This window comes from Chamaea fasciata, unplaced genomic scaffold (genome assembly GCF_029207755.1).
Source record: "Chamaea fasciata isolate MVZ Bird 193981 ecotype frontalis unplaced genomic scaffold, bChaFas1.0.hap1 SCAF_35, whole genome shotgun sequence".
Lineage (NCBI taxonomy): Eukaryota > Metazoa > Chordata > Aves > Passeriformes > Sylviidae > Chamaea > Chamaea fasciata.
This window is the reverse complement of record NW_027094120.1, coordinates 2,693,833-2,717,459: the sequence shown is the minus strand read 5'-3', so window position 1 is coordinate 2,717,459 and position 23,627 is coordinate 2,693,833. Positions and strand designations below refer to the sequence as shown.

Sequence of the window (23,627 nt, the reverse complement as noted above, 5' to 3'; positions counted from 1 at the left end):
CAAGTGCTGAGTTCCGCATTTTGGCCACAATAACCCCTGCAGTGCTCTAGGCTGGGGACGGTGTGGCTGGACAGTGCCCAGGCAGAAAGGGCCCTGGGGGTTCTGGTCGACAGCCAACTGAACATGAGGCAGCAGTGTGCCCAGGTGGCCAAGAAGGCCAATGGCACCTGGCCTGGATCAGGAATGGTGTGGCCAGCAGGAGCAGGGAGGTCATTCTTCTCCTGTACTCGGCACTGCTGAGGCCACACCTCGAGTGCTGTGTCCAGTTCTGGGCCCTCAGTTAAGAATAACCTTGAGATGCTTAAATGTGTCCGGAGGAGGCAACAAGGTTGGTGAGCAGCTTGGAACACAACTCCTGTGAGGAACGACTGAGGGAGCTGGGGTTGTTTAGCCTGGAGAAAAGGAGAGTCAGAGGTGACCTTATCACTCTCTACAACTCCCTGAAAGGTGTTTGTAGTCAGGTGGGGCTTGGTCTCTTTCTCCAGGCAGCCACTGACAGAATGAGAGGACAGAGTCTTAAGGCTGCACAAAGGGAAATATAGGTTGGAAATTAGGAAAAAGATTTTTACGGAAAGGGTGATAAAGTTCTGGAATGATCTGACTGGAGAGGTGGTGGCATCACCATCTCTGGATGTGTTTTAAAAAAGACTGGATGTGGCACTAGGTGCCATGGCTTAGGTGAGGTGTTGGGACATGGGTTGAACTCAATGATCTTGGAGGTCTCTTCCAATCTAGTCATTTTGTCATTCTGTAATTCTGTAAAGGTTTCCAGGTCAAATGGGCTAAGTCAATGAAGCTACTGCTATGATAAGAGTTTTGAGTTGGATGTTTTATTAAATGGTTTTCCAAGTTCCTTGATTTTCTCTATTTTGCCAGTAGAGCTGTGTGTTGCTTTGACCTCTTAGCTCAGTTGGTTAAAGTATGGTGCTAATATCACTAAGGTTGTGGGTTCAGTCCCTCTGTGTGCCATTCACATAAGAGTTGGACTTATGATCCTTGACTGTTCCTTGCAAATAAGAATATTCTGTGCATCTGTTCATCCTGAGACTATCTGGTTGGCATTTCTCCTTGTGCACCAAACTCCAGTAAGAGAACCTTTGGGTACCCCCATTATTTCAGTGTTCTGGGGTGTTACAGCCCCGCAGGCTCATTACGGCCTCTTGTTTCCATGAGGCCCTGCTGTGTCACACTGGCCCGCAGTGCCATGAGGATCGGGAGTGTCACACAGCTTTGTGCCATTTGTCCTTGCTGCCCCTCCCATCCCACTGCCCCACAAGCAGCCCCGAGCCACCCGGGAGGGACAGGCCCTGCTGTGCCAGGCCTGGGCTCAGGGCTTGGCCTTTCTGCTGCCTCCAACCAGCCCAGGCCTTGCTCAGCATTGCAGTTCCCTGCTCACAGCCTGCGGCTCCCTGCAATCCTGGCCTCAAGGATCTGCTCTCAGCAGTCCCTGGGGAGCCTTTGGCACTCCCTGCCCTCAGTGGGGCCCAGGGATGCTCCAAGGGACTTGGAGTTTTGCTTCTGCCTCCTTGAGCAGCTTCTTCAACCTTCTCTCAGTGCCTGGAGCTTCTGGACTCAGCCCCAAATCCAGCATGGGGCTGATTCAAATCCAGAAAGCAGTCACGACCTCCTTTTCTTCCTTCACTTGTCTTCGTCTCCAGGGCTTGTGCAGCTGCTTGGAGCCAGTTTGGAGTTCTCTTATGGAGGAAGATTTCAAAGTGCACCTCCTGAGTTTTTTCTAATCCAGGGTGCATTTTTTTTAATTTTTCAGATCATTGCCGACATGAAAGACGTATTCTACAAGTGATCTTAATGCTGAGTGTCTCCTTAGGAGGTCTGGGCATGGAGAATGAGCCCCTTGCAGGCTGACCCTGTTTGGACAACCTGCTCCTCACCCCAACCTCACCGTGTCTGAAATGACCCACCAAGGACTGACATCTGAAATAATTTTTGTAAATTAGCAATTTTTCTTTTTTAAAAAAATTATAAGGAAATTATAATAATACTTATAAATATATAAAATATTATTATATACGTTTTAACCTATGTTTTACATGTATTTAAAAAAATTGATACATTTTTAGCGACCCAAAAAATTATTGGTCATTGGTTTTAAGTAACACAATTCCCTTCATTAATTCATTGACAACATCTGGCTATTGATTCTATCCCGCTTTATGCTAATTAGTTCTATTTTTACTCCTTTTGTAATCTTCTTTATCGTTTTCTCAGACAGGATAAAAGGGGCCACTTTGGGGTCCACGGAGACATTTCTGGGGCACATTTGCGGCAGTTCTAAACCTGGGGATGGAATCTGAAGAAAATTTGGGGTCTGAAGGACATCTGGGGGAGCCGCGTGGGCACTTGGAGGTCAGGGAGGGGAATCTGGGGCCCTTCGGGGTCCGGGCGGGCACTTGGGGGCCCTGAGGGGACTCTCTGGGGCGCGGGGGATGATGGGAGTTGTAGGCGCGGGTAGAACACGGTGTAACGGGGCCGCGGAGCATCACGGGAGTTCGAGGCGCCGCTCCAATGGCTGTCGGTGGGGCGCGGGGCATGACGGGAGATGGAGTCACGGCCGGAATAGGGCGCCGTGTGCGCCGCGGAGCATGCTGGGAGCTGTAGTCCCGGAAGTGCATAAAGCCGAGCTGTGGCGGGTCCGGGAAGGCGCTTGGCGGACACTTCTGCGTCCGAGTCGCGACTTGAGGCCCTCGGGGGAAACGTGTGCGGTTCGGGAGGAATTGGGGGGAACTTGGGGAGCTCGAACCGGGCGCTTTAGGACACGGGGCACAGCAGGAATTTTCGGCGCGAGACTGTGTTGGGCAGAGCTCTGAGAGCACGGGGGATGATCGGAGATGAATTCCCAGAAGTGGCTCTAACGGGCATCTCTGGGGTTGGGAACATTCAGGGGAGTCGGGGACGATTTTGGGGGGTTCCAAATAAATACTGAGGGGGCACTTCGGGATCCTGGAGGGTCTGGGGGAAAGGTAGGGTACACATGGGGGGGAGGGGGGATACGGGGGCGGGGTTCTGTGGAGCGCGGGGCATGACGGGCATTGTAGTCCGGGCTGCAATGGGGCTCAATTGGGCCGCGGTGCATGACGGGAGTTGAAGGCAAAACCGAAACGTGGCACCGACACCAGGCACCGCCCCGAGGCCCCGGTTTCCTGGCACTGATTGGGTGCTGGCGGTGACGGGCGGGAGCCTCGGCAAATGGGAGTTTGTGGAGGCGGGAACAGCCGATTCAACCCCTCTAGTCCTTCCCAGTATAGCCCAGTTCATCCCCAGTACAGCCCAGTTCATCCCCAGTACAGCCCAGTTCTACCCCTGTGGCCCTTCAGTGCCCCCCTTTACAGCCCATTTCATCACCAGTACAGCCCAGTCCCTCCCAATACCCCTGAGTTCATTCCCATTCCCTTCCAGTTCCCCCCAGTATCTTCCATAGCACGCCCCAGTATTCCCCAGTCTTCCCCACAGTGTTGCCATTGTCCCCAGTTTGTCCCAGTGTGTCCGTGGCCACAGCCCCTGGCAGTGTCCCAGGGCAGGTTGGGATGCTGATCCACCCTCACAGCCGGCCCAGGGCAGGGCTGGAGTGGTTTTGGTGGCCCCTTGGGCTGGCACACACTTGAGGAGTGTGTCTGTTTTCAGTGGGGAAAATTACGAGTTTTACGTTGCTTCAAAAATAGAAAAGCCCTTTTTGCCTGAGTGCAGGCAGCTCTCTGAGCAAAGCAGGTCCCAGGTGAGTGAGGACAGGCAGGATGGGCTTGGGGAATGTGGAACAAGGTTGTCCACACTGGGTCAGACCTCAAGGCACAGCTTCTCTGGCCAGGCCAGGCCTTTGGAGGAGAGGCCCTGGATCAATATCAATCACAGAATGCTGCAATCACCTCTGCTCCAAAGAGAACAGTGATAAAACACACCCTTTATAACAGGAATGTGAATTTCTTAGAAGCTCTTTGAAATCTTTCTCCATAACTGCAGTACAAAACCTTCCTAATGAACTGCACCAGAGCAGAGGGAAATCAAGGCAGAGCCGTGGTTTGTCAGGACTTGCTTGATCCCAAAGAGCCCCGTGGTGCATTTGGTGCTGAGCCCTCAGGGCCTGAGAGGAGATGGCACAAACCTTTCCAGGAGTCCAAGTCAGAGGAAAAACCCAACGTGTCTCAAAGCATTCCTGGGGCCCACTGAGGTCCATCCCCAACACAGGCTCCTCATGGACTCCTTGGAGGAGAGAACTGGAGGCCAAGAGTGCCCAAAAACCTCTCAGAGACGGAGTGTGGGAAGGAAAACCCAAAGTACCTTAAAAGACATTGAGTATCTCAGAGCATTAATGAGCCCCACTGAGTGTCAGTACGAAGCCTCTCTAGGGACTAATTACAGCAGATAATTGGAGGCCATGACTGCACAAACCTCTCAGAGTGATTCAGTGTCAAAAAGTAGTACTTTAATGACTCTTGAGTAACTTGAGGCATTAATGAGCCCCACTGAGTGTTGTTAGTGACAAAACATCTCAAGGGACTAATTACAGCAGACAATTGGAGGCCGTGATTGCACAAACCCCTCAGAGACTCCCAGGCAAAAGCAAAACCCAAAGTGCTCTGAAAAACCTGCAGTCCCTGGGAGCACTGAGGAGCCCCCCAGGGCCATTCCTGACTAAGGCTCCCCAGGGACTGGTCCCCAGAGATCCCTGGGGCCACTGGGATGTGGGGGGATGCTGAGGGCAGGACAAGGGGGTGACAGTGCCCAGCCTTGCTGGGGCTGTGCCAGGAGGCCCCAGGGCCTCAGGACAAGGTGTCCCCTCCCAGCCCTTGGTGGCCCAGACCCTGCTGTGCCCCAGGGCACCAAGACTTGGCTTCTCCTGGGCACTGCCAGCCCTGCCGGGCCCTTGGCCACGTCCAGCACAGCTTGTCCTGCGCTGTCCCACAGCTGCTGCTGTGTCCCTGCAGGCTGCACACTCCCATCTCGCTGCCCCCCTGGCTCTGCCCTGCATTTCCCTTTCTCTTCTCCCTGATATCCTGGGATGGAACGTGTGAGAATGGTTCAAAGCTGTACCAGGGAGGGTTTAGACTGCACAGGAGAAAGTCTTTCTTTACTGGGAGGGTGACTTTGGGGTTTCAAACTTTGGGGTTTCAAAGCAGGGCTGATGGCTGTCCCAGGAAAGGAGCTGGGACAAGGTGTCCATCGCTCAGGAGCTGTAATTTGGATTGTCACTTGCCACTGTTCCTCTGAGCTCTTCTCTGTTCCAGAGATGGGCTCTTAATGAGCTGGTGGCTCTCCTGAGATGGGCCCGGGAGCAGCCCGGGCAGAGAATGAACTGAGTTTGTCCTGCTGCCATTGTTGGTGCCCTGTCTGGGAGTGCAGATGAGTCTCTTCTCTCTTAACCTGACACAACCCAGCAGGAGCATCAATCTCCTGAGGCAGCCGTGTTTGGAGGCTGCACACACAGGCACTGGTTTTGTGTAACAGATGATACCAGATCCTTGGGATGGCTTTCCAGAAATGCACCATGCTTAGAGGAAAGGCTTTGTTCTTGGCCTGGCAATGGATTTGTTCAGGGCCAGGATCACAGATTTGTTCCCAAGGCTGCAGATGAATGGATTTAGGAATGGGAACAGGACTGTGTTCAGCAGAGCTCCAGTTCTGTTGGTCCTCAAGGAAACATCTTCTGCAGGACACGTGCAGAGAGCAATGCAGCTCCCACGGGCAATGGATAAGGTGATGGGATGGGAAGAACACGTGGTCAAAGCTTTCTTCCTCCCAGAGGCTGCTGGAAGATGCAGAACACAGAAAAGGACGCAGATGTCAAATGCCAGAGTCAAACATAAGGAGCCCAGCACGACACACGGTAAGAAGACAGAGTCTGTTTCCCAAAGCAGGCTGGTGTCAGAGCAGGACAGTTTGAACAAGGGGGAGTTGTCCCAGAGGAAATGGGGGATCTTGGAGCCACAGAAAGAGCTCAGAGAGGAAGAGCAGCGGTAGCTCAGCAGGACAAAGCCGAGGACCCAAAGAACCAACACCCAGGTGGACACAGAGCTGAGGCTTTGTGATGTCAGCATAGAGCAAAGGGTGGCAGATGGCAACACAGCGGTCAAAGGACATGACAACCAGGGAAGAACTCTGTGCAGCCCAGGGCAAAATAAAAATAGTTTTGGGCAAAGCTGCTGCCTAGTGAGAGAGTGTTCTGACCAGAACTCAGCATCACAAACCATTTGATGCTTGTGGAGGATGTAAACCAGATTTCTGGGAAGGCCAGGCTGCAGATGAAAACGTCCATGGGGGTTTGCAGGTGGTGATCCACACACAGGAGGAAAAGGATGGTTTCATTCCCCATCACTGTTGTCAGGTACATGAGCAGAAGGGCCTGAGATAAAAACATCCGCAGTCTTGGATCATGCTCTGGGAAACCCTCTAGGATGAACTCAGTAACTGCTGTTGCATTTTCTGGTGCAAAATTCTGGTTCTTTGTGCTGGGGCAGGAACATAGCAAAAACAAGGGCGATAATTTCACAGTCTGGACAAACATTTCTATGCTTCCTTCTCTGCTTCTTTCTTTTCCTGCAGTCTTGCCATACAGCACAGTGATTGCACTTCAAACACTTTGTTGCCCAGTACTTCCTAGGGGAGTAGTTTCTTGGTCAGTAGTGTCCTGGGGAGTAGTTTCTTGGAGATTAGTTTCTTGCCCAGTATTATCTTGCCCAGTAGCTTCTTGGGTAGTAGTCCCTCCCTCCCTCCCTCCCTCCCTCCCTCCCTCCCTCCCAGGGATGCCCAGGCTGCCATTGCCTGAACCTTTGTCACAACATTCAGGACCAATTTGGATGTGTTTCATCGGTTCTTGCTAAGACTAATGGAATGTGTCCTGAGCACATGTATTCATATCCCCAAATGTTTTTTCCTTTCCTAGAAATTGCCTTTGTAACCTTCAACATATGCCCCAAAAACCTACTGGAGTGAAAATCATAGGCTTTTCCTTGACACCTCTATATACCTGTCACATTATATGTGTGTGGTGTTGCCTTAACCCCAGCGGTGGCTATAACGATGGTTGCAAAGGCCACAATTCTCCAAACTATGCCTGTTTGATTTTCCATAGCAACGACAAATCTTTCTATTCTTCAAAAGTTATTGACCTATTCTAACATTTTACACACACACCATTCACTTTCCCGAATAAGCTTCAGTTTTAGTTCATTGTCACCTGGTGTGGCTCTCCAGATCACTTCAGGAGCCTTCTTCGCTCGAGTGTGATGAATGCAGGCATTTTGCTCTCTGATCTTGATTGCAGTAAAGGTGGTGAGGAGCACCTGGAATGGTCCTTCCCACTGGGGTTCCAGAGTCTTTTCTGCAAAAGACATAACATATACATAATCCCCTGGCTGTATGTTATGTACTGGCCCATCTAGTTCTCTCCTTTGAGCCCCAGCCACATGTTTCTCAATTTCTCTGTTTAGGACCATCATATACCCGTGTAGGGTTTCTTCCCCTACTTGGGTAGGTGTTGTTCCTTCTTGGACCCCATATGATCTTCTATACAATATTTCAAAAGAACTTCATTTTTCTTTTGTCCTTGGCTTCGTCTGAATTCGTAATAATGTTACTGGAAGAGCTTTAGGCCAAGGTAACTTTGCTTCTTGTCCTGTCTTACAATTTGCTGCTTAATCAGATGGTTCATTTTTTCCACCTGGCCACTTGACTGAGGATGATATGGGATATGAAGTTCCCAGTCTATGCCTAGGTGCCAGCTAATTTGCTGCTCAAGTTTTGAAATAAAATGTGGCCCCCTGTCTGAAGACATTGTGCCTGGGACTCCAAAACACGGTATTATTTCCTGTAACAATGCTTTGGTTACTTCTTGTGCTTTGGCAGTTCTGGTAGGGAAGGCTTCTGGCCACCCTGAAGAGGTTTCTGTAAATGCCAATATCGATACCCTCCCCATCCTGGGTAGTTCTGAAAAATCAATTTGTCATTGCTGCTCAGGCCCATAACCTTTCCCAGTCTGTCCAAGCTTTGGTTTAGGAATAGTTTTGGGATTAGTTTGGAGGCAAAGGCTACATTGGCGAGTCACTGGAATTACTGTTGTTTGCAAAATTCTGGAAATGATTCTGTCCTTCAAATAGTTATATAGAGTGTCTATTCCCCAGTGTGTTTTCTCATGTTCCTCTTTCACCAATGACCATGGCATGTAAGAGGGAATCACAAGTCTTCCTTTCCCTTCATCTGTGTTTGCCCACCCTTCTTGGTTATAACTTCCATTTTCTTTCTCAGTTAGCATCTTGTTCTTTTTTGCTATACCTTGGCTTACCTTCAGTAGAAATATGTCCATCTGGAATTAAGGCTGCCTCAACTGTCTCAATAATCACCTCACCTTTAGCTGCTTCTTTTGCCTTTCTGTCCACCTGCTCATTTCCTTGATGTGCATGATGGCTACTTTTTCAGGTAGCAGGACTGCCCTCAATAGTTTTATTATCTCCTGGGAATGTTTAATACTTTTCCCTGGTGAGTTCAACAGTCCTCTTTCTTTCCAGATGGCTCCATGAGCATGAGCCATCCCAAATGCATACTTTGAGTCTGTATAAATAATAATTTTTTTTTCCTTTTGCCTGTCCTAAAGTCCAGGTTAGGGCAATTATTTCAGCCTTCTGTGCAGAGGTGTTGGTTGGTAATGGTCCAGACTCTATTACTTCTCTGCTCGTGGTAACTGCATACCCAGCATGTCTTTTTCCACTGATCACACAGCTGCTTCCATCAGTAAATCAAGTCTCAGGGTCCTCGAGAGGGTTGTCCTCCAGATCTGGGCGACTGGAGTAGGTGGCTTTGATGGTCTCCAGGCAATCATGGATCACTGGTTCTCCCGTATCCCCACTGACAAAGGAAGCTGGGTTCACAAGATTAGTTACCACAATTTCTACATGATCTTGCTCTACCATTATGGCTTGGTATTTCTGGAACCTCTGTGTGGAAAGACAATGTCTGCCTTTTACCTGCAGGACTGCAGACACTGTGTGGGACACTAGTATCTTCTAGATCTGCTAGCATCTTCTAGCATGACTGTGGGACACAGTCATCTTCTGGCCTAGGGTGAACTTGTGTGCTTCCTGAATGTTCATCACCACTGCAGCAGTGGCTCTGAGGCACCCTGGCCATCCCTTGGCTGCTGCATCCAGCTGCCTGGAAAAGTAGGTGACTGCCCTGTGACACAGACCCAGGTCTTGTGCCAGTATTCCCAAAGCAATCTCCTGCTTTTTGTGAGGAAACAAAAAGAATGGTTTACTCACATCTGGAAGTCCCAGGGCTGGAGCTGACATGCGGGCCTTCTTTAGGTGGTTGAAGGCTCGTGTTGCTTCTTTTGTCCATTGGAGGTCTCTGGTTCCTTCTATAACCAAGGCATATAGGGGATTGTAAATCCACAATTGTAAATCCACAGTCTACACCAGCCTGTCAGGCCCAAAAAGGTTCTCAGTTCCTTTACTGTCTGGGGTTTTGGGGTCTGGCATGTTGCTTCCTTGCCATCCTGCCCTAAGATCCTTTGTCCAGCACTGACTTCGTAGCCCAGGTAGAAAACTCTTTGCCTCACTATCTGAGCTTTCTTCTGGGATACTCGATACCCTTGTAGACCCAAAAAGTTTAGGAGGCTTACTGTCCGATCCACGCATGTCTCTTCAGTTCAAGTAGCTATCCGGAGGTCATCTACATACTGCAACAGCTGTCCTTCTCCTGATGGGGCTTCCCAGGATTCCAAGTATTTTTCAAGCTGTTCTTCAAATATCATGGAAGAGTGTTTGAATCCTTGGGTTAAAACTGTCCATGTGAGCTGGGTTTTGCGCCCATTCTTGGGTCTTTCCCATTCAAATGCAGAAATTGTCTGGCTGGCTTCATGGAGAGGAAGGCAAAAGAAAGCATCTTTCAAATCTAAAATGGTAAACCAAATTAGTTCAGGTGTTAAATGGGTTAACAATGTGTAGGGGTTGGCAATCAGTGGGTACAAATTTTCAATTAGCCTATTAACAGCCTGCAAATCCTGTATACTACTCAGTCTGACCCATCAGGCTTTTTAACAGGCCAAATAGGAGTATTAAAATCAGACTGACACTCTCTTAATAGCCCTATCTGCAAAAAGTTTTCAATTACTGGGCTAATCCCTTCCCTGTCTTCCTTTTTTAAAGGGATACTGTTTAACTCTAACTGGTTGTTTTCCTTCTTTAAGTTCAATTTGCACTAGAGGTGCATTCTTTGCCCTCAATGGTATGTTAGAAGCCCATACCCCAGGAAATACCTGATCCATTCCTTTTCTGCTAGTCTCTTCTTCACTTTTAGTTTTGGTCCCGTTGGCTATTGACACTAAGCTTAACCATTCCACATATTGTCAATCCTTAACCTCCAAAATAATCTCTCCATTTTTGAATATTATCTTTGCTTCTAGTTGCTCCAATAAATCTCTACTCAAAAGTGCTGATGGGGCATTGGGCATGTATAAAAACTTACGAATTCCCCATTGTTTCCCAAGTTTATATTTCAGTGGTCTACATAAATACACTTTCAGGTTGGCCAATTGCCTCCTTCACCATACCATAATCATCTGTTATAGGTATTAAAATCATCTGTTATAGGTATTAAAGCTTTATTTAACACTGAGTACGTTGTCCCTGTGTCCCCCCAAAATTTCATTTCCTTTCCTTTGTTCCCTGTCTTGATTACAACCAGAGGCTCCCCTAGGGTAAAATCCTCTGGTCCTCCTCAGTCTTCTTTGATGTGAGCAACCACCCCCTCCGCTTTTCAGTCTCCTTTAATCATCGCCTTTTCTTTGTTCTGGGCACTGGTTCTTCCAGCTTCCAAATTTCTTACAGAATGCACACTGGTCTTTCCCTAGTCGGGGTGGTCCTTGCTTTGGTGGTCCTTGTCCACATCTCCCTTTTTCTTCTTCCCTTACTACTGCTGTTAATTTTCTTATCTCTTGTTTGTATCCTTCCTCTCAATTGCTAAAAACTCTCCAATCCTCATCTAGCAAAGAAGAAGCCGAAGGCGAGGCAGAACTGATGATAGTAGATTTTCCAGGACTGGATCCTTTTGGCCACAGTGAAACTTTTCCAGCCAGCAACAGCCATTCTCTCTCTCTCCCCGAACGCAGGAAAAAGAAGAGCCCGCAGCTGCCTCAAGCTCTGTCTTTTACCTGCGTTATCTCCCCCTTCCACCTTTGTCCACCTCTTTGTTTCAGTTAAGTACTCTCAAGTATCCAACACTTGGTCTCCTTGGTAACTTGTGGGAAAAAATTCTTTAGAGAAAGAAGGAACAAACCTAACCCCCAACAATTATTCTTTGCATTGTTTATCCAGCTAATTTGAACACTGTTACCCTTTCCAAAAGCTGAATCACTGCTTCCTTCTGGTCTTCTGTTGCATTATCCAAATGTTCCAGCCAAACTGAAAGTTCCCTTCCATGTGTACTCAAACACTCCACTGTCACGTAAAACTTGTCCAGGAAACAAAGGGGGAGGTGTGTAAATAAACCTCAAAACACCTCAAATACAAAACTCCAGGAGATGCAGATCTTTTTGTACAGTAACTTCATGATTCCTTCTTTTGGGAAAGAAAAGAGGAAGAGCAGGTCGATGAAAAGAAGTACCTGCCACTCTCCTCACCCTCTCAACTCAAGAGGCCTTTTCTTTCCACTCACTAGTGGGACTTGTCAACTGCACAGTGGACACTAAAAACCTTACCTCTATAATTTCTGGAAAGCAGGTTATACTGCTTTCAGAGGGTTGTACATCTTCATGTCATCACAGGCAGAAAAAAAGTGCGCCTTAACAACAGCCTGTAGGACAGTTTAGAAAACTACTGATCTAACAAAGAAAATCATCGCTAAATTAAACCTGAATCAGGTGTCGACCACACAATCATGCAGTAAAGGTATCTGCTGCTTCAAGAAAAAAATTTACCATCCTGGCATTTCAGACCAGTGGGATATAGTGAATATCCCGATATTTCAATTCAAATATGTACGTTGATGATTAATTGTTTGCTGGAAGTTTTCAGATGAGAGTGGGTACTTGTAACAAACATTTTCATCAGTAAATAGAAGACTGATTTTTCACCAGATAGCTTCTCTGTTTCAGAGATGTCCTACAAGAAAAATGTATTAGAATTCCTCTGCTACAGCAACACTGTATAGGACTATGTTGCACTGACAATGATACGCAAGGTAAGCGTGTTACTTTACAGACCTGCCCAAAAGTCCCAAGGCCAGAAACCAGTGGGATCATTTACACTACTTTGCAGTCAATGAGCCAGCATCGTTGCATTCATTTGCAAAATGTTTTCCTGAAAAGTGGAAGAAGACCGTAGTAACAGAAACCCCCAACTATTGAAAGGGCCCAAGACAAAGCAACTTCCCTCATCAATCATATTTCATTCCCTAATCATTCCATGTCTATCCCTGCTACCTCCTCAAAGCCAGGTCCACTCCTTTCTCCTGACATGACAAGCCAAGTCTTGACAGAGTACTTATTTGACAAGCCTGCAGTAAAATAGAGCGGGGGCCCTGATGGTTTCCACCAATTATGGAGAGCATTAAAAAATGTTGGAATCCTCCTTGGGAAGGGGTGGGACGGCTCCCATCAGTAGCTCATTTCCCTGGTCTGTAGCTCAGGCTTTCCAGACAAGTGGAAACCAGCACACTCTTTCTTGTGAGGGAACATCTCCAGAGACACAAAGAGCTACAGCAACCTTCTCCTCCGTTCATCAGGGAGGCAAAAAATGTTTTCCTTGTAAAAAACCTTCCAGCTCAGAAGGGAGTTTTCACTACTGCTAAGACTGTAATTCCTGCTGCTTTACAAAAGGGTCACCCCTAAAATGGCTGGACTAATTTAAAACTAGGCGATGCCAGAGGAAAACATTTGAGGACAACAGAGCAAGCAAACATAACTTTGCACCAGCCTCTTACCTGTCCTCTGAACCAGGCAAACTTGCTGGCAGGAATTTCTAAAGCCACTTTCAGGATATGGTGCTGCAGAAGAGGAGGGACCTCCTCCCGCAGGCCCTTTCCAGTGACGATACCTGAGGTGTGAACGCAAGAAACAAACTTCACTTCGGTTCCTCTGCCTGAGACTTCAGAACACTCCTGTTTTAGGGTTTAGAACACAACTGTGAGACAAGCTGGCAATTCACAGATCTTCATGTCATGGGATCCCCAGACACACTGCAGCGAAGGCTGGCCAACCCAAGGTGGGAATCCAACCCTCGGAGGGAGATTTCATCAGCTAACCCCAGCACAAAGCACTGGTCGTGCATGGAAATATAAAATCTCTTCTATCAGTCTCAGCAACCTTGAAAAGCTGTGACCTACAGGCAGGACAAAGGATGGACAAACTGGAGAGCAAAATACAGAATTTAACTCAACAAATGCTTGTACCACGACAATACTTGCTCCAGACAATGGAACTTCACACTCATGTCTCTCCCTGCATCCCTGCTATCACCAGCTCATGAATAACCTCACTTATTCTTGTGACAGCTCAGGGAGCTGTCGCAGTGCAATCAGAACCTGAGCTGCCCCCATCTGACCTGACATCAGCAGCACAAAGCACTGGTGTCTGAGCCTCTCGGAGCCTGTGTAGGATCTTTGTGGCCCTCATTCGAGAAACAACACCACATTTTAAAAAGTCACCACCAAGGCAATCCAACAGTAAGACCAAACAACAAAAACTTAATAAATAATAAAAACATAACAGAGAAACTAAAATGGGCTACTTTTAGAAAACAGTTCCTTTATCTCCACAGAAAAGCAAACCTTCCTTTCTGCTGTGGACTTTGTAAACAGCCAGAGAAAACACTGGAGGAAATACAAACCCCCATCACATACCTTTTAGCAGCTTGCTAAAATCAAAGTTGCTCTGTGCTACCAAGTGGGGCACAACCTTCTGATGAAGACATGACCTGAAGCAGTGCAGCTTTCAGAAGCAGCATCTCAGCATCATCTGAACCTAAACAAAATATTTCCATAATTGGCTTCTCCTTCCTTCACAGCAAGAGTGGAGTGTCACACCTCCATTACCCAGCACGAGCATTACCAACTTTATTTCCAGCAGACTTGCCTAGGAAATGACCTGCCATCTTCCCAACAGGAATGGGAAAAACACCCACGGAATCCCCAGTTTCCTTCCCCACACATTCCTGTATGAACACTTTCAAAACTAAATCCACTTATTCGGTGCTTAGATCGAGAGCTGCCGTTTCCAATTTGACTCACAAGTGCTCACACATGTAAAACACAACCTGAACATCTGAATACTCACTGTAAGAACCCCACCAGTCCCACTGCTGTTCAGTGCAGGGCTGAACAACAGGAAAAAGCGAAGGAAAGGATATGGTCATGCTGCTGATTTCTGGGCGCGCTACTTTCAGCTAATGTCAGGTAGGTTTGGCTGGGGAAGTGCACGAGACAGTACACTACAGTTTGTGGCAAATTTATTATTTCACTTAAAAATTTCTCTCTTTCCCTTTCCCCTTTCAAAATAAGGCTTCTCAGCGTAAGCTTTTGGCAAGAGGCAGACAACAAATACCTGTCCGAGAGAAACAGCAGTAGCACTTAATGCAACTGTTCACTTCCTAGGAAAAGCCATCTCAGGTTTCAGTTGTAACATGAGGAGGCATAAAAGCTACCTGTTATCCAGCCATTAATGAAAGCAAGCAAAGCACATGGACCAGAACAATCAACACCTAACTTTTCCCTGTTAACTTCATCTCCCTCGGGGAGCTAGAAAGAACTGGATGAATGCCATGGATAAACTTTGTTTGCCTGAGTCTCAGCTCCCATTAGAAAGGAATTCTCTAGAGGCCACAATGCAAATAAAGCTGTTAAAGGTGAACTGGGAGTAAGTGACAGCATCATGACCACAGAATGCTGAGGAACTACAGCTGCAGTCCTACAGAACCCAGCTGCCCCACTGGTTTCCAAGCCTTGGACTGTCAGTGCTGACATTTTGCTGCCCAATGGGAGGCACAGAAGGACGTTCACTGAAAAACCTTTTGCTCCAGGAAGTGTCTCTGTGGAATATGCCCTCTGAAGGGTGAAACTGGTTTCAGATTTATCTCCAGCCCACAAGGAAAACTTCACAGGCCAGTGGCCAAGATGCAGACAATCCTGAAACTTCCCATCCCCTGCTGTGGGAAGCAGTGGGACTGTGGAAGCAAGCCCTTCCGGAGGGATGCTGAGCTTGAGAGAGGAAAACTGAAGCCTTCACCACGTCCCTCTTCCAACGCTCACAATTCCACTCCTGTATTACGTCAAGACAAGCATTTGTGTAGCCACAGTACCTAACTGCTAAAAAACAAATATGACCTCCTGGTAAAATAACCTGGACAAAGAAAAACCTCTCAAAAAATTATTTTTCAGGCATATGAGTGTCCCTGCGAGTTTTCCTTTGTGGCTGCGAGACAGCCACCAGCATGGAAAGGTCAAGGGCAGGAGGGCTGAGTTCAACAGGAGGAAGAGCAGAGCCCTGCACCTGAGAAGGAACAGACCCATTCCACAGTGCAAGTGGAGAGCAGGTTGCCAGGGAAGGATCTGAAGGCCCTGGTGTCCTGACGTCAGGGAGCATCTCCTTCCCCTCCTCTCAGTGCTGGGGAGGCCAAACCAGGAGTGCTGTGTTCAGGCCTGGACTCCCCAGAACATGAAGACACTGGAGGGAGTCAGGCAAAGGCTCACAAAAATGCTGAAGGGACTGGAACATCTCTCCTGTGAGAAACGGCTGGGAGAGCCGGGACTGTTCAGGCTGAAGAGAAGGCTCAGGGCCACCTCATCAATATGTATGAACACCTGAATTGAGGCTGCAAAGCTCCTCCCAGAAGCACCCAGCGCAGGAGCAGAGACACTGGGCACAAAGTGAAACACAGGAACACTCTGAGCACCAGGAAACACTCTCTGACTATGAAGGCGATCGAGCACCCACACAAGTTGCCTAAAGAGGTCCTGGGGTCTCCGTCTTTGGAGATGTTCAAAAGCTGTGTGAACATGGACCTGGGTAACCACCAGGATTAGGCAGAGGTATCAGGCAAGATGATTTGCAGAGATGTCTTCCAGCCTCAACCACTCTGTGATCCTGGGACAGCAAAGTCAAACTGCTTAACCTTCCAGTAACAGTGGCAGCCTACACATTCAACTGTGTTTTCAGGCAATTCTAATGCCCTGAAGAAATGAACAAAGAAAGGGTGAGCAGTAAATACACAAGTGAGATCTGGATTCTGCTGAAGTGAAGGGTGGGATGAGGATTTCACAACACCCACTCCCACACAGATAGGAAGCTGTAACTCCACCTGCTTTGCCTACCATGCTGCTCAGCAACTTCCGTCTCGGTCATTGCCCTCACAGTGGAGACATCACCTTCCTTTTTTCTCTGCTGGGCTGTCGCTGTGTTGTCTCTCTTCCTTCAGAAGAGACTGCCAGACAGCCACGATACTACTCACGTCCGGTAAAACCTAAAAGCAAAACGAGTAAATTGCAACAGCTCTCCTCTGTAAGACAAAGCTCCTGCGACAAATACATCCCCAAACACCCAACAGGAAGATCTGCTGCTCTTCACAAAGGTAAGAATTGACCTTGTGTGCAATCAGGGAATGACCTGAAATCAAGCAGTTCCACTTCTGCAGAACAAAAGTACTGGAAAGAACATTTTACTGAAAAGGTTTCCCGTGAAAATTTTGTTTGGTTCTTCCTTCGCATGGTATATTTCCAACTCAAGTGCTCCTTTGTTTAGTAAGTTCTGAGTAACCTCTGCGGGCTACATTGACTTGAACCAGGAAGAGAACTTGCTTCCTGGCCTTGAAAGGCATTTGCAGCTCAAGAGCCATTAATGTTACAGATCATCTCACCACAGAATTTTATTTGCATTCCTGTCAGACAGATGTGTCAGGAAATGCAAGCTCCTACCTCACCATTTCATCCACAGCCTCCCCCAGGATACCATCTCCTGGCTCCTAGGGTTCAACTACTTGAGGAGAAAGTACAGAGGAAAGCAGTTGTCAGCCGCCTGCAAAATGCCTCCTGTCAGCCCCCAGTTGTCTCTTTCTTTCTACCTTGCTGACAGCTTCTCTGTAGAGCCGCACCAACTCCTGCATTGTTGGCAGCGTGTAGATTTGTGACCTTTGCCAGGTTCCTCCAGACAAACAGTGCTCAGTGTTCCTCAGGGCTCTTCTCAGCACCATGGATTCCAGTGACAGGATGCTGTGCTTCACCACTGTGCTGGGCAAATAAAAGAAGAAGTCAGTTAGAGACATTTCAGTGATTCCTGTTATGCTTTGCACAGAACCTGTACTTTGAATGTGTTAAAACTGGTCAGTGAATTAATTATTTTCTAGGTCTTGGCTAGCAGTAAAGAATCCATAGGTTTTCAGATTCCCAGCCTAAACTACCACCGGACAGCGGAAGAACTGGTGCTTGTGAAAGGCACCTGGAATCAATATCAGCGGTTTTCATTCATTTTCCAGTGCTTTCCCAAGCCAGATTTCTGCTGGGGCGGACAATACAAAACACAGGTAATTAACCAACTAAAGAAATTTCTTCAATGATCACACAGCAAAATCAAACAGTACTAACTGGGAGAGAAAAGTCACTGAAATACCACAGACTGCTCTTACATTTAACCCCTGGGTGAACATTATTTTATTGCACACTGCAGGGACTGTTGTTACCATCACCATCGAAAGCAATCTGGGGAGAGGAAGAAATTCTGAAGTCTTAGAAGACTTGGAGATCTCTGGTTGAGCCCCATAGATCTTAAAGAAAAGAAAGAAAAGAAAGAAAATTTATGCCCCATTGGTACATTCCCAGAGATGACAGCTTCCTTCTTCTGGGGAGCATTATACAGAAGGATTTTTGACTTGTCTGAAGTAACAGCATCATTAAATATCAATTTTTAGGCAAATATGCTAGAGCATCCTCCAGAGTCCTACTCAACTAAATGCACTCTCTGTATGCAACCAGCATCCCTGCTAAAGGCCATCCCTTTTCAAGAGATTCCAGATCCTACTTGATCATTTTAATCTAAACAAATAGGCAGTGGAACACTCGGAAACGACAGAACGTTCTTTTAGCTGAGCTTTGATGCTGCTGTCTCAAAAAATACATCACTGATGTGATGTTTTCCACTGTTTCTTACACCAAAATTCCTTCTTTCTCAGTTCAGTTGAAGTGTTTATAGAGCCTCCTGTTCTGAGCATGGTTTTTTACCATCATCCATACTCTTACCTTCTTGAGTAACTTCATGTTGTCCATCCAAGCAGACATCGCTCTAGGAACGAAGGAATAGTGAGTCTCCTACAATTATCTATGCAGTAAATCTGGGCATACTTTGAAAATATTCACCATGAGGTCAGCAACCATTTCATCTTCTGCAGTCATTTTTAAAACAAGCAGGAAGTGCAGAAGTACCAGATTTCCTCCCTTGTTGAAGGCAAAAAATTTATTTTGAATAAGAAATCCTTATTTTGATACTTTATATGGGATGTGAACTCTGCAGCTTCTCTAACTGTTAATTGAAGGCAAGATCTCTCACCCTCCTGGCATAATTTCTGAGTTTACGCTCAGAGAAGTAAGAAATTAATTTACCTCCACGTTTTCTGCATGACAAACAGTGAATTACTACCACACATTTTAGGGCAAACACGATAACCAGTGAGATCTCTTCTGCTTCTAGCAAAAATTCCATGCCCACTCCCAGCCGCACAGTGACTGACTTGCCAGAAGTTCCAAGACTCGGATCATAGAAGGTTATGCCACGTTTCAGAGAGTAGCAGAGGTCCATTAGGAAACTATGCACAAGCTCTCATACCATTGCCTTTCCCACTTCCTCAGAACCTTGAGCCACCTTTAAAAACCAAAAAGGAGTAAAAAAGGCATATGAGATTTGACATCACAGGTATCAACTGCACTCTACATTTCATATGGCTCCTCTTAGGGAAATACTAAAAGAAAGTTTGGCTTCTGTTCAGATTAAGAAGAGAAGCTTCAGGACCTGAAGGTCCCTTCCAACACAAACCATTCTGTGATTCTAAATTCCATTAACCTTCTAAATCTGGAACAACTCAAGATGCCTATGGATGAGGAGACTCCTGACAAGTGTGGCTGGGAAATCCCGAATCACATGACGTACAGGGACTGCCAGGAACTGTAACAACTTAATCTTATTCAGAACTGAAATGCATGCTTATGAATGGGGTCAGAGATTTGCACAGCTCCAAGCAGACCCCTACTAGAAACAGATCTCCTCCAAAGGGTGTTTACGGTGTATCAGGATGGGAGTGGCGGGGTCATAAGCATCTAGTAGAGGAATACACGAGAGCAGACACAAGAGTAAAAAGATCTGTAGCCAAAACCCAGCGAGAAGCAGCAGAAATTTGGGAGATTCTTTTTAAATAGGCTCAGTAGATTCCTCTTTTTGAACTCATCAAGCTCAGAGCCATTGGGAGCTGTTCCAAAAGCTGTGGGCTGCAAGAGGCAGGGTAAAAAACAGGCAGCAGAAGGACTAGGAGTAACAAAGAAATAATGACAGACCCTTAAATCCTCAGGGCTGACATCAGTAATCCCATTTCAACAGTACAGTGAAGCGATGTGAAGCAACACTTCCGCAGTGAAAAAAACGCACCTTCCGCCTTTTACTGATACTTTTATTATGAACCACCTAAAAATGAGAAAAAAGCAAACTCTTCTAGTTATTGCAAGTTATGACAAAATCATGGCAAAATAACAACACACTTCATTCTTCTAGCACACACAGAGCTGGCTTTCCTCACCAGGGCAGAAGAAAGGGTCTGCCTGTCCTGTCAACACTTCTCTCACATGCTCCTGCTCCACTTGGACCCTACACCAACCTCGGCAAGCCCTGCACACGCTGGACAGGACAGATGTCCACGTTGGGCTGAGGAGCACAGATCATGTTTAGAGCATCACAGCCACAGACTACAACCACGGGAACCTGGGAGCAGACATGGTAAAGGCTACTACAAAGGAAGTTTGAATGAAAGGGAATACACAGCCAAAGAAGTTCCTCAAAAGTTCTTCTACTGTGTTTTACTGCTGGCATTGCTTTAATTCTGATTTTTCTTGCTAGGCTGAAAGAGTCATACAGTGTGCTAGGGTCCACCAATAACCTAATGGCCCATGATTCCCATACAGGAAAAGCTACATTTGAAAAACAAAGTTTTCGAGGAGGTTTATTTTACATTTAAATGGTAGCTTTTTTTATTCTCCTTCTTTTTCATGTTATTGCAACAGCAAAATGAAAGAACATTTTTGGCTTTAATTGGTCAGTTGTGAAAAGCCCAAGTCTGAGGCAGGCTCTTGTGGCTACACTCTAAATTGGAAACTATTTCTTCTTCATTCCCTCAAATGTTCACCCAACAGCTTCTGCAACATTGCTACAGCAGTTCAGAACAGGTATTTTAAGAAAACATAGATACTGGAGCTAAAAACGTCTTTAAAGAAATAAAATACATCTCAGGTGCAGCTGCTCTACAAGCAACAAGTGCATCCCAGGGAATAGGCAGGGCCACGCTCAGAAGGTGACAGAGCACAGGAAAGGCAGCCACCACTAAACCAACTCTCACACCCTTCAGCAATTCCTGCTTCCCTGTTTTCAACCCTGAGACAGTAATATAGCCAAGCTACCAACCCCCAACACATATTGCCAGTCACAGACACTGCAGCGGCACACTGCCAGCAGCCCTGAGAACTGAACACTGAGAGAAATCACTGCAAAACTCTTTCCTGTTGTGAGGAAAATAGAAAACATGAGGCAACACAGTTTCAAGGGTGTATCATACCTTAGTTCTCAGGGTGGAAAGTAACAGATTGACAGTAGAAACTCTGTCTTCCTTTATTTCAGAGCGAAGAATATCTGGAATGAAATCTAAGAGGACATTTCAAACGTTAAGTCAGAATGTGAAAGCTCTTTTCATACTAAAATGCTTCAGGGAATTCACAGCCATTCCTCTTCCTTCTCACATTATTTACCCTGCTGTTACATTCCAGGATGAACCTAAAGGCAGCAAGCAGAGCTCAGAAGGATGATGTGTCTGACTACGGTGATGAGCAACTGAAGCTGCCAAACCTACTCTCATCTTGACTGGCTAATTTGCCCACTTGCTGATTAACACTGCTACAGCATCTGTCAACTTCAAACACATTTTGGGCCCTGAAATGCCGTACCTAAATTCATATTCTTCCCAATGAAGCACTTGTAATTGTTTCACTGAGTGATTCTCAAATGTTTGGAGGTACCATCTCCAACCACATGTATCATCCTTTGGCTCACCTGTGCACGCCAAAGTTAGACAACTTCAGTTTAGAGAGAACTCAGGGCTCTCACAGGGGAATGAAAGCCAGCTGTACTGACTGGGCCGGGGTGTGCAATCCCCAGCCTGAAAGAACTGAACAACTGCCAGCACCTAAAGAAAATCAGCAGCCCAGGACAACTGCAGCCAGTTCTCAGTCCCCCGCCTCAGGAGAAATAACCTGCTGCCAGCTAATGGCTTAAGGACCTTTTTTTTAAGCAATATTTCTACATCCCTCCTGAATTCTCCCATAACTTTACCAAGGGTCACAATTCACAGGGCAGAAAGGCAACTGAAGCACACACTTTTCAATAGAAAATTAATGCAATATATCCACTGTTACTGTCTGATGAGCAAGACTGGAGGCCATGATTTGTTTTATGTTTATTGACTCTATGACCTCAAAGTTTTACATTAGATTTACTTTTTTTTTAATCTGCATCACCAAAGACTTTCTATTTTTGCAAAGTTCTAGCAGTTAGCGTATTGCTCTCCAGCAGGAGACTTATTTGTTAAACTACAAAAGAAGTTTAAAGCTTTTCAGGTAATAATAAGAAAATATATATATTTTGCTTCTCATTAGTGCTCTCGACCTGGTTTGCATTTTAATTAGGTCATGTAAATGACCGTGCCTTAGAAAACAAAAACCCAAATGCAATTATGAAGTCCCTTTTAATTCCAGCACCTGTGCCAAGACTGCATTGCCGCCAGCAATGAGAAAGGAGAGCGCAAACTGAATACAGGCCATGTGGGCATCTGTTCTCCCCTGGAAACATAAAAATGTAAATATAAAATTAAAAAAAAAGTTGTCAGCACACAGGCTGTACCCAACTGCAGAATCAATACTGCAACTGCTGATTACCTGTACCAGTGCCACAAATGGGCAAATGAAACAACTTCTGTAAACATGCTGCATGCAGCCACAGACCCACATTTACATGCAATACATCCACAGTGTATTCAGCTAAAACACTTCTGGCGTGAAGCAGATCACTTTTACCTAAAAAGGAAAATGTGCTAGTTCACGTGCTCTTCAATTCCGGAGATATGAGACCAGGCCACAGATCTAAAGAAAAAGGAAACATTAACAGCAGTTTCATGCCAAACCCTGCATCACTGAACTTCCTCCCTTGTGCCCTGCTTGGTCAGGTCACAAAAATGCCCATTAAAAGGGGCAAGTATAAAACTACCAACTCAGGCACACTGGAAGCAGCGACACCCTGACCTGTAACAGCACCACAGGATATGAACAACGGATCACGGAACGGTTCGAGTTGGAAAGGACCCTAAGGATCACCTCATTCACCTCCTGCCATGGGCAGAGATGGCTTCCACTATCCCAGGGTGCTCCAAGCCTTGTCCAACCTGACCTTGGACACTTCCAGGGACAGGGCAGTGACAGCTTCTCTGGGCAACCTGTGCTGGACAGCGTCTCACCACCCTCATGGCCAAGAATCTCCCCCCAATATCCTATGTAAATACACCCTCTTTTAAAAAAACCCTCATCCCTTGCCCAATCACTACACTCCCTGACAGAGTCCCCCCATGATTTACAATTTTTTATAAACCTGCTGTGCAAAATAATCTGCATGTAAAGATGATTCTGAGTAGGCAAAAGATAAGGCAGCAGGGACTCATGAAAAGGCTGAAAGAAGAAATAAAGAGAAACAAACGAAATTTTGCTGGAAGCTTTGGGCCTGGTATTTTTGTGTTAAAAACTCACCTCTGATAACCAGCTGTGACACGATTTCATTGAAAGCTGTACAAGAGTAAGACCTTTGGGATGCTTTTTTCCTTGTACCTTACTGGAGTACTTGAGCAGCTTGCGGTCAAAAGACTGCACCCAAGCATTTAAAATTAAGGGTGGAGGTACTCCTGCAGACAACTCCTGCAGTGAGGTCAAAACTTGTGGAATCTGACAGTTCCAGAACTATAAAAGGTGGTTCCAGGGAAAAAGGGATGTTTGGTTTTTTGCCTTCCCTTTGACTGCTTAATAAAGAAAACGTCTGAATTTTCACCTCAGATGGCACAAACCTAACACAAACTTACACATTCACTCTGCAAGTAATCTTTAAAATCTAGAAACAATATGTCAAGATTGCAACCAATACTGGATTTATTTTATACTTGCATTTGGAATGACACTTAGATATTCTTGTTCTGGTTTGGATCAATCCTGACTATTTTTAGCAAACAGGGAGGAAACAAGAGATAGTTTCTTCAGGAAAAAAGGAGTGACTTCTTCCCCTCATTCACATATTCCTCTTAAGGATTTCCAGTTAGAGATAATTTGGATTATTCTGTTTATGCTTTCAA

The 23,627-nt window shown here is 46.3% G+C and overlaps 1 protein-coding gene and 1 long non-coding RNA gene across 2 annotated transcripts; both read right to left on the bottom strand.

Moving 5' to 3' along the window:
- Positions 1-5,522: 5,522 nt before the first annotated feature.
- Positions 5,523-6,517, bottom strand: LOC136303468 (olfactory receptor 6E1-like; the record flags this gene model as incomplete). The annotated part of the gene is given in 3 exon segments (XM_066207131.1): positions 5,523-6,011; positions 6,013-6,103; positions 6,105-6,517. Coding segments are annotated over 3 exon segments (993 nt in total), but the record flags the coding sequence as incomplete, so codon positions are not given.
- Positions 6,518-8,799: 2,282 nt separating this feature from the next.
- Positions 8,800-11,445, bottom strand: LOC136303511 (uncharacterized). The gene is made up of 3 exons (XR_010724236.1): positions 11,341-11,445; positions 9,267-9,900; positions 8,800-8,866 (listed from the first exon to the last, which is right to left on the bottom strand). It is a non-coding gene; the product is annotated as an uncharacterized lncRNA (long non-coding RNA).
- Between the last annotated feature and the right edge of the window lie 12,182 nt (positions 11,446-23,627).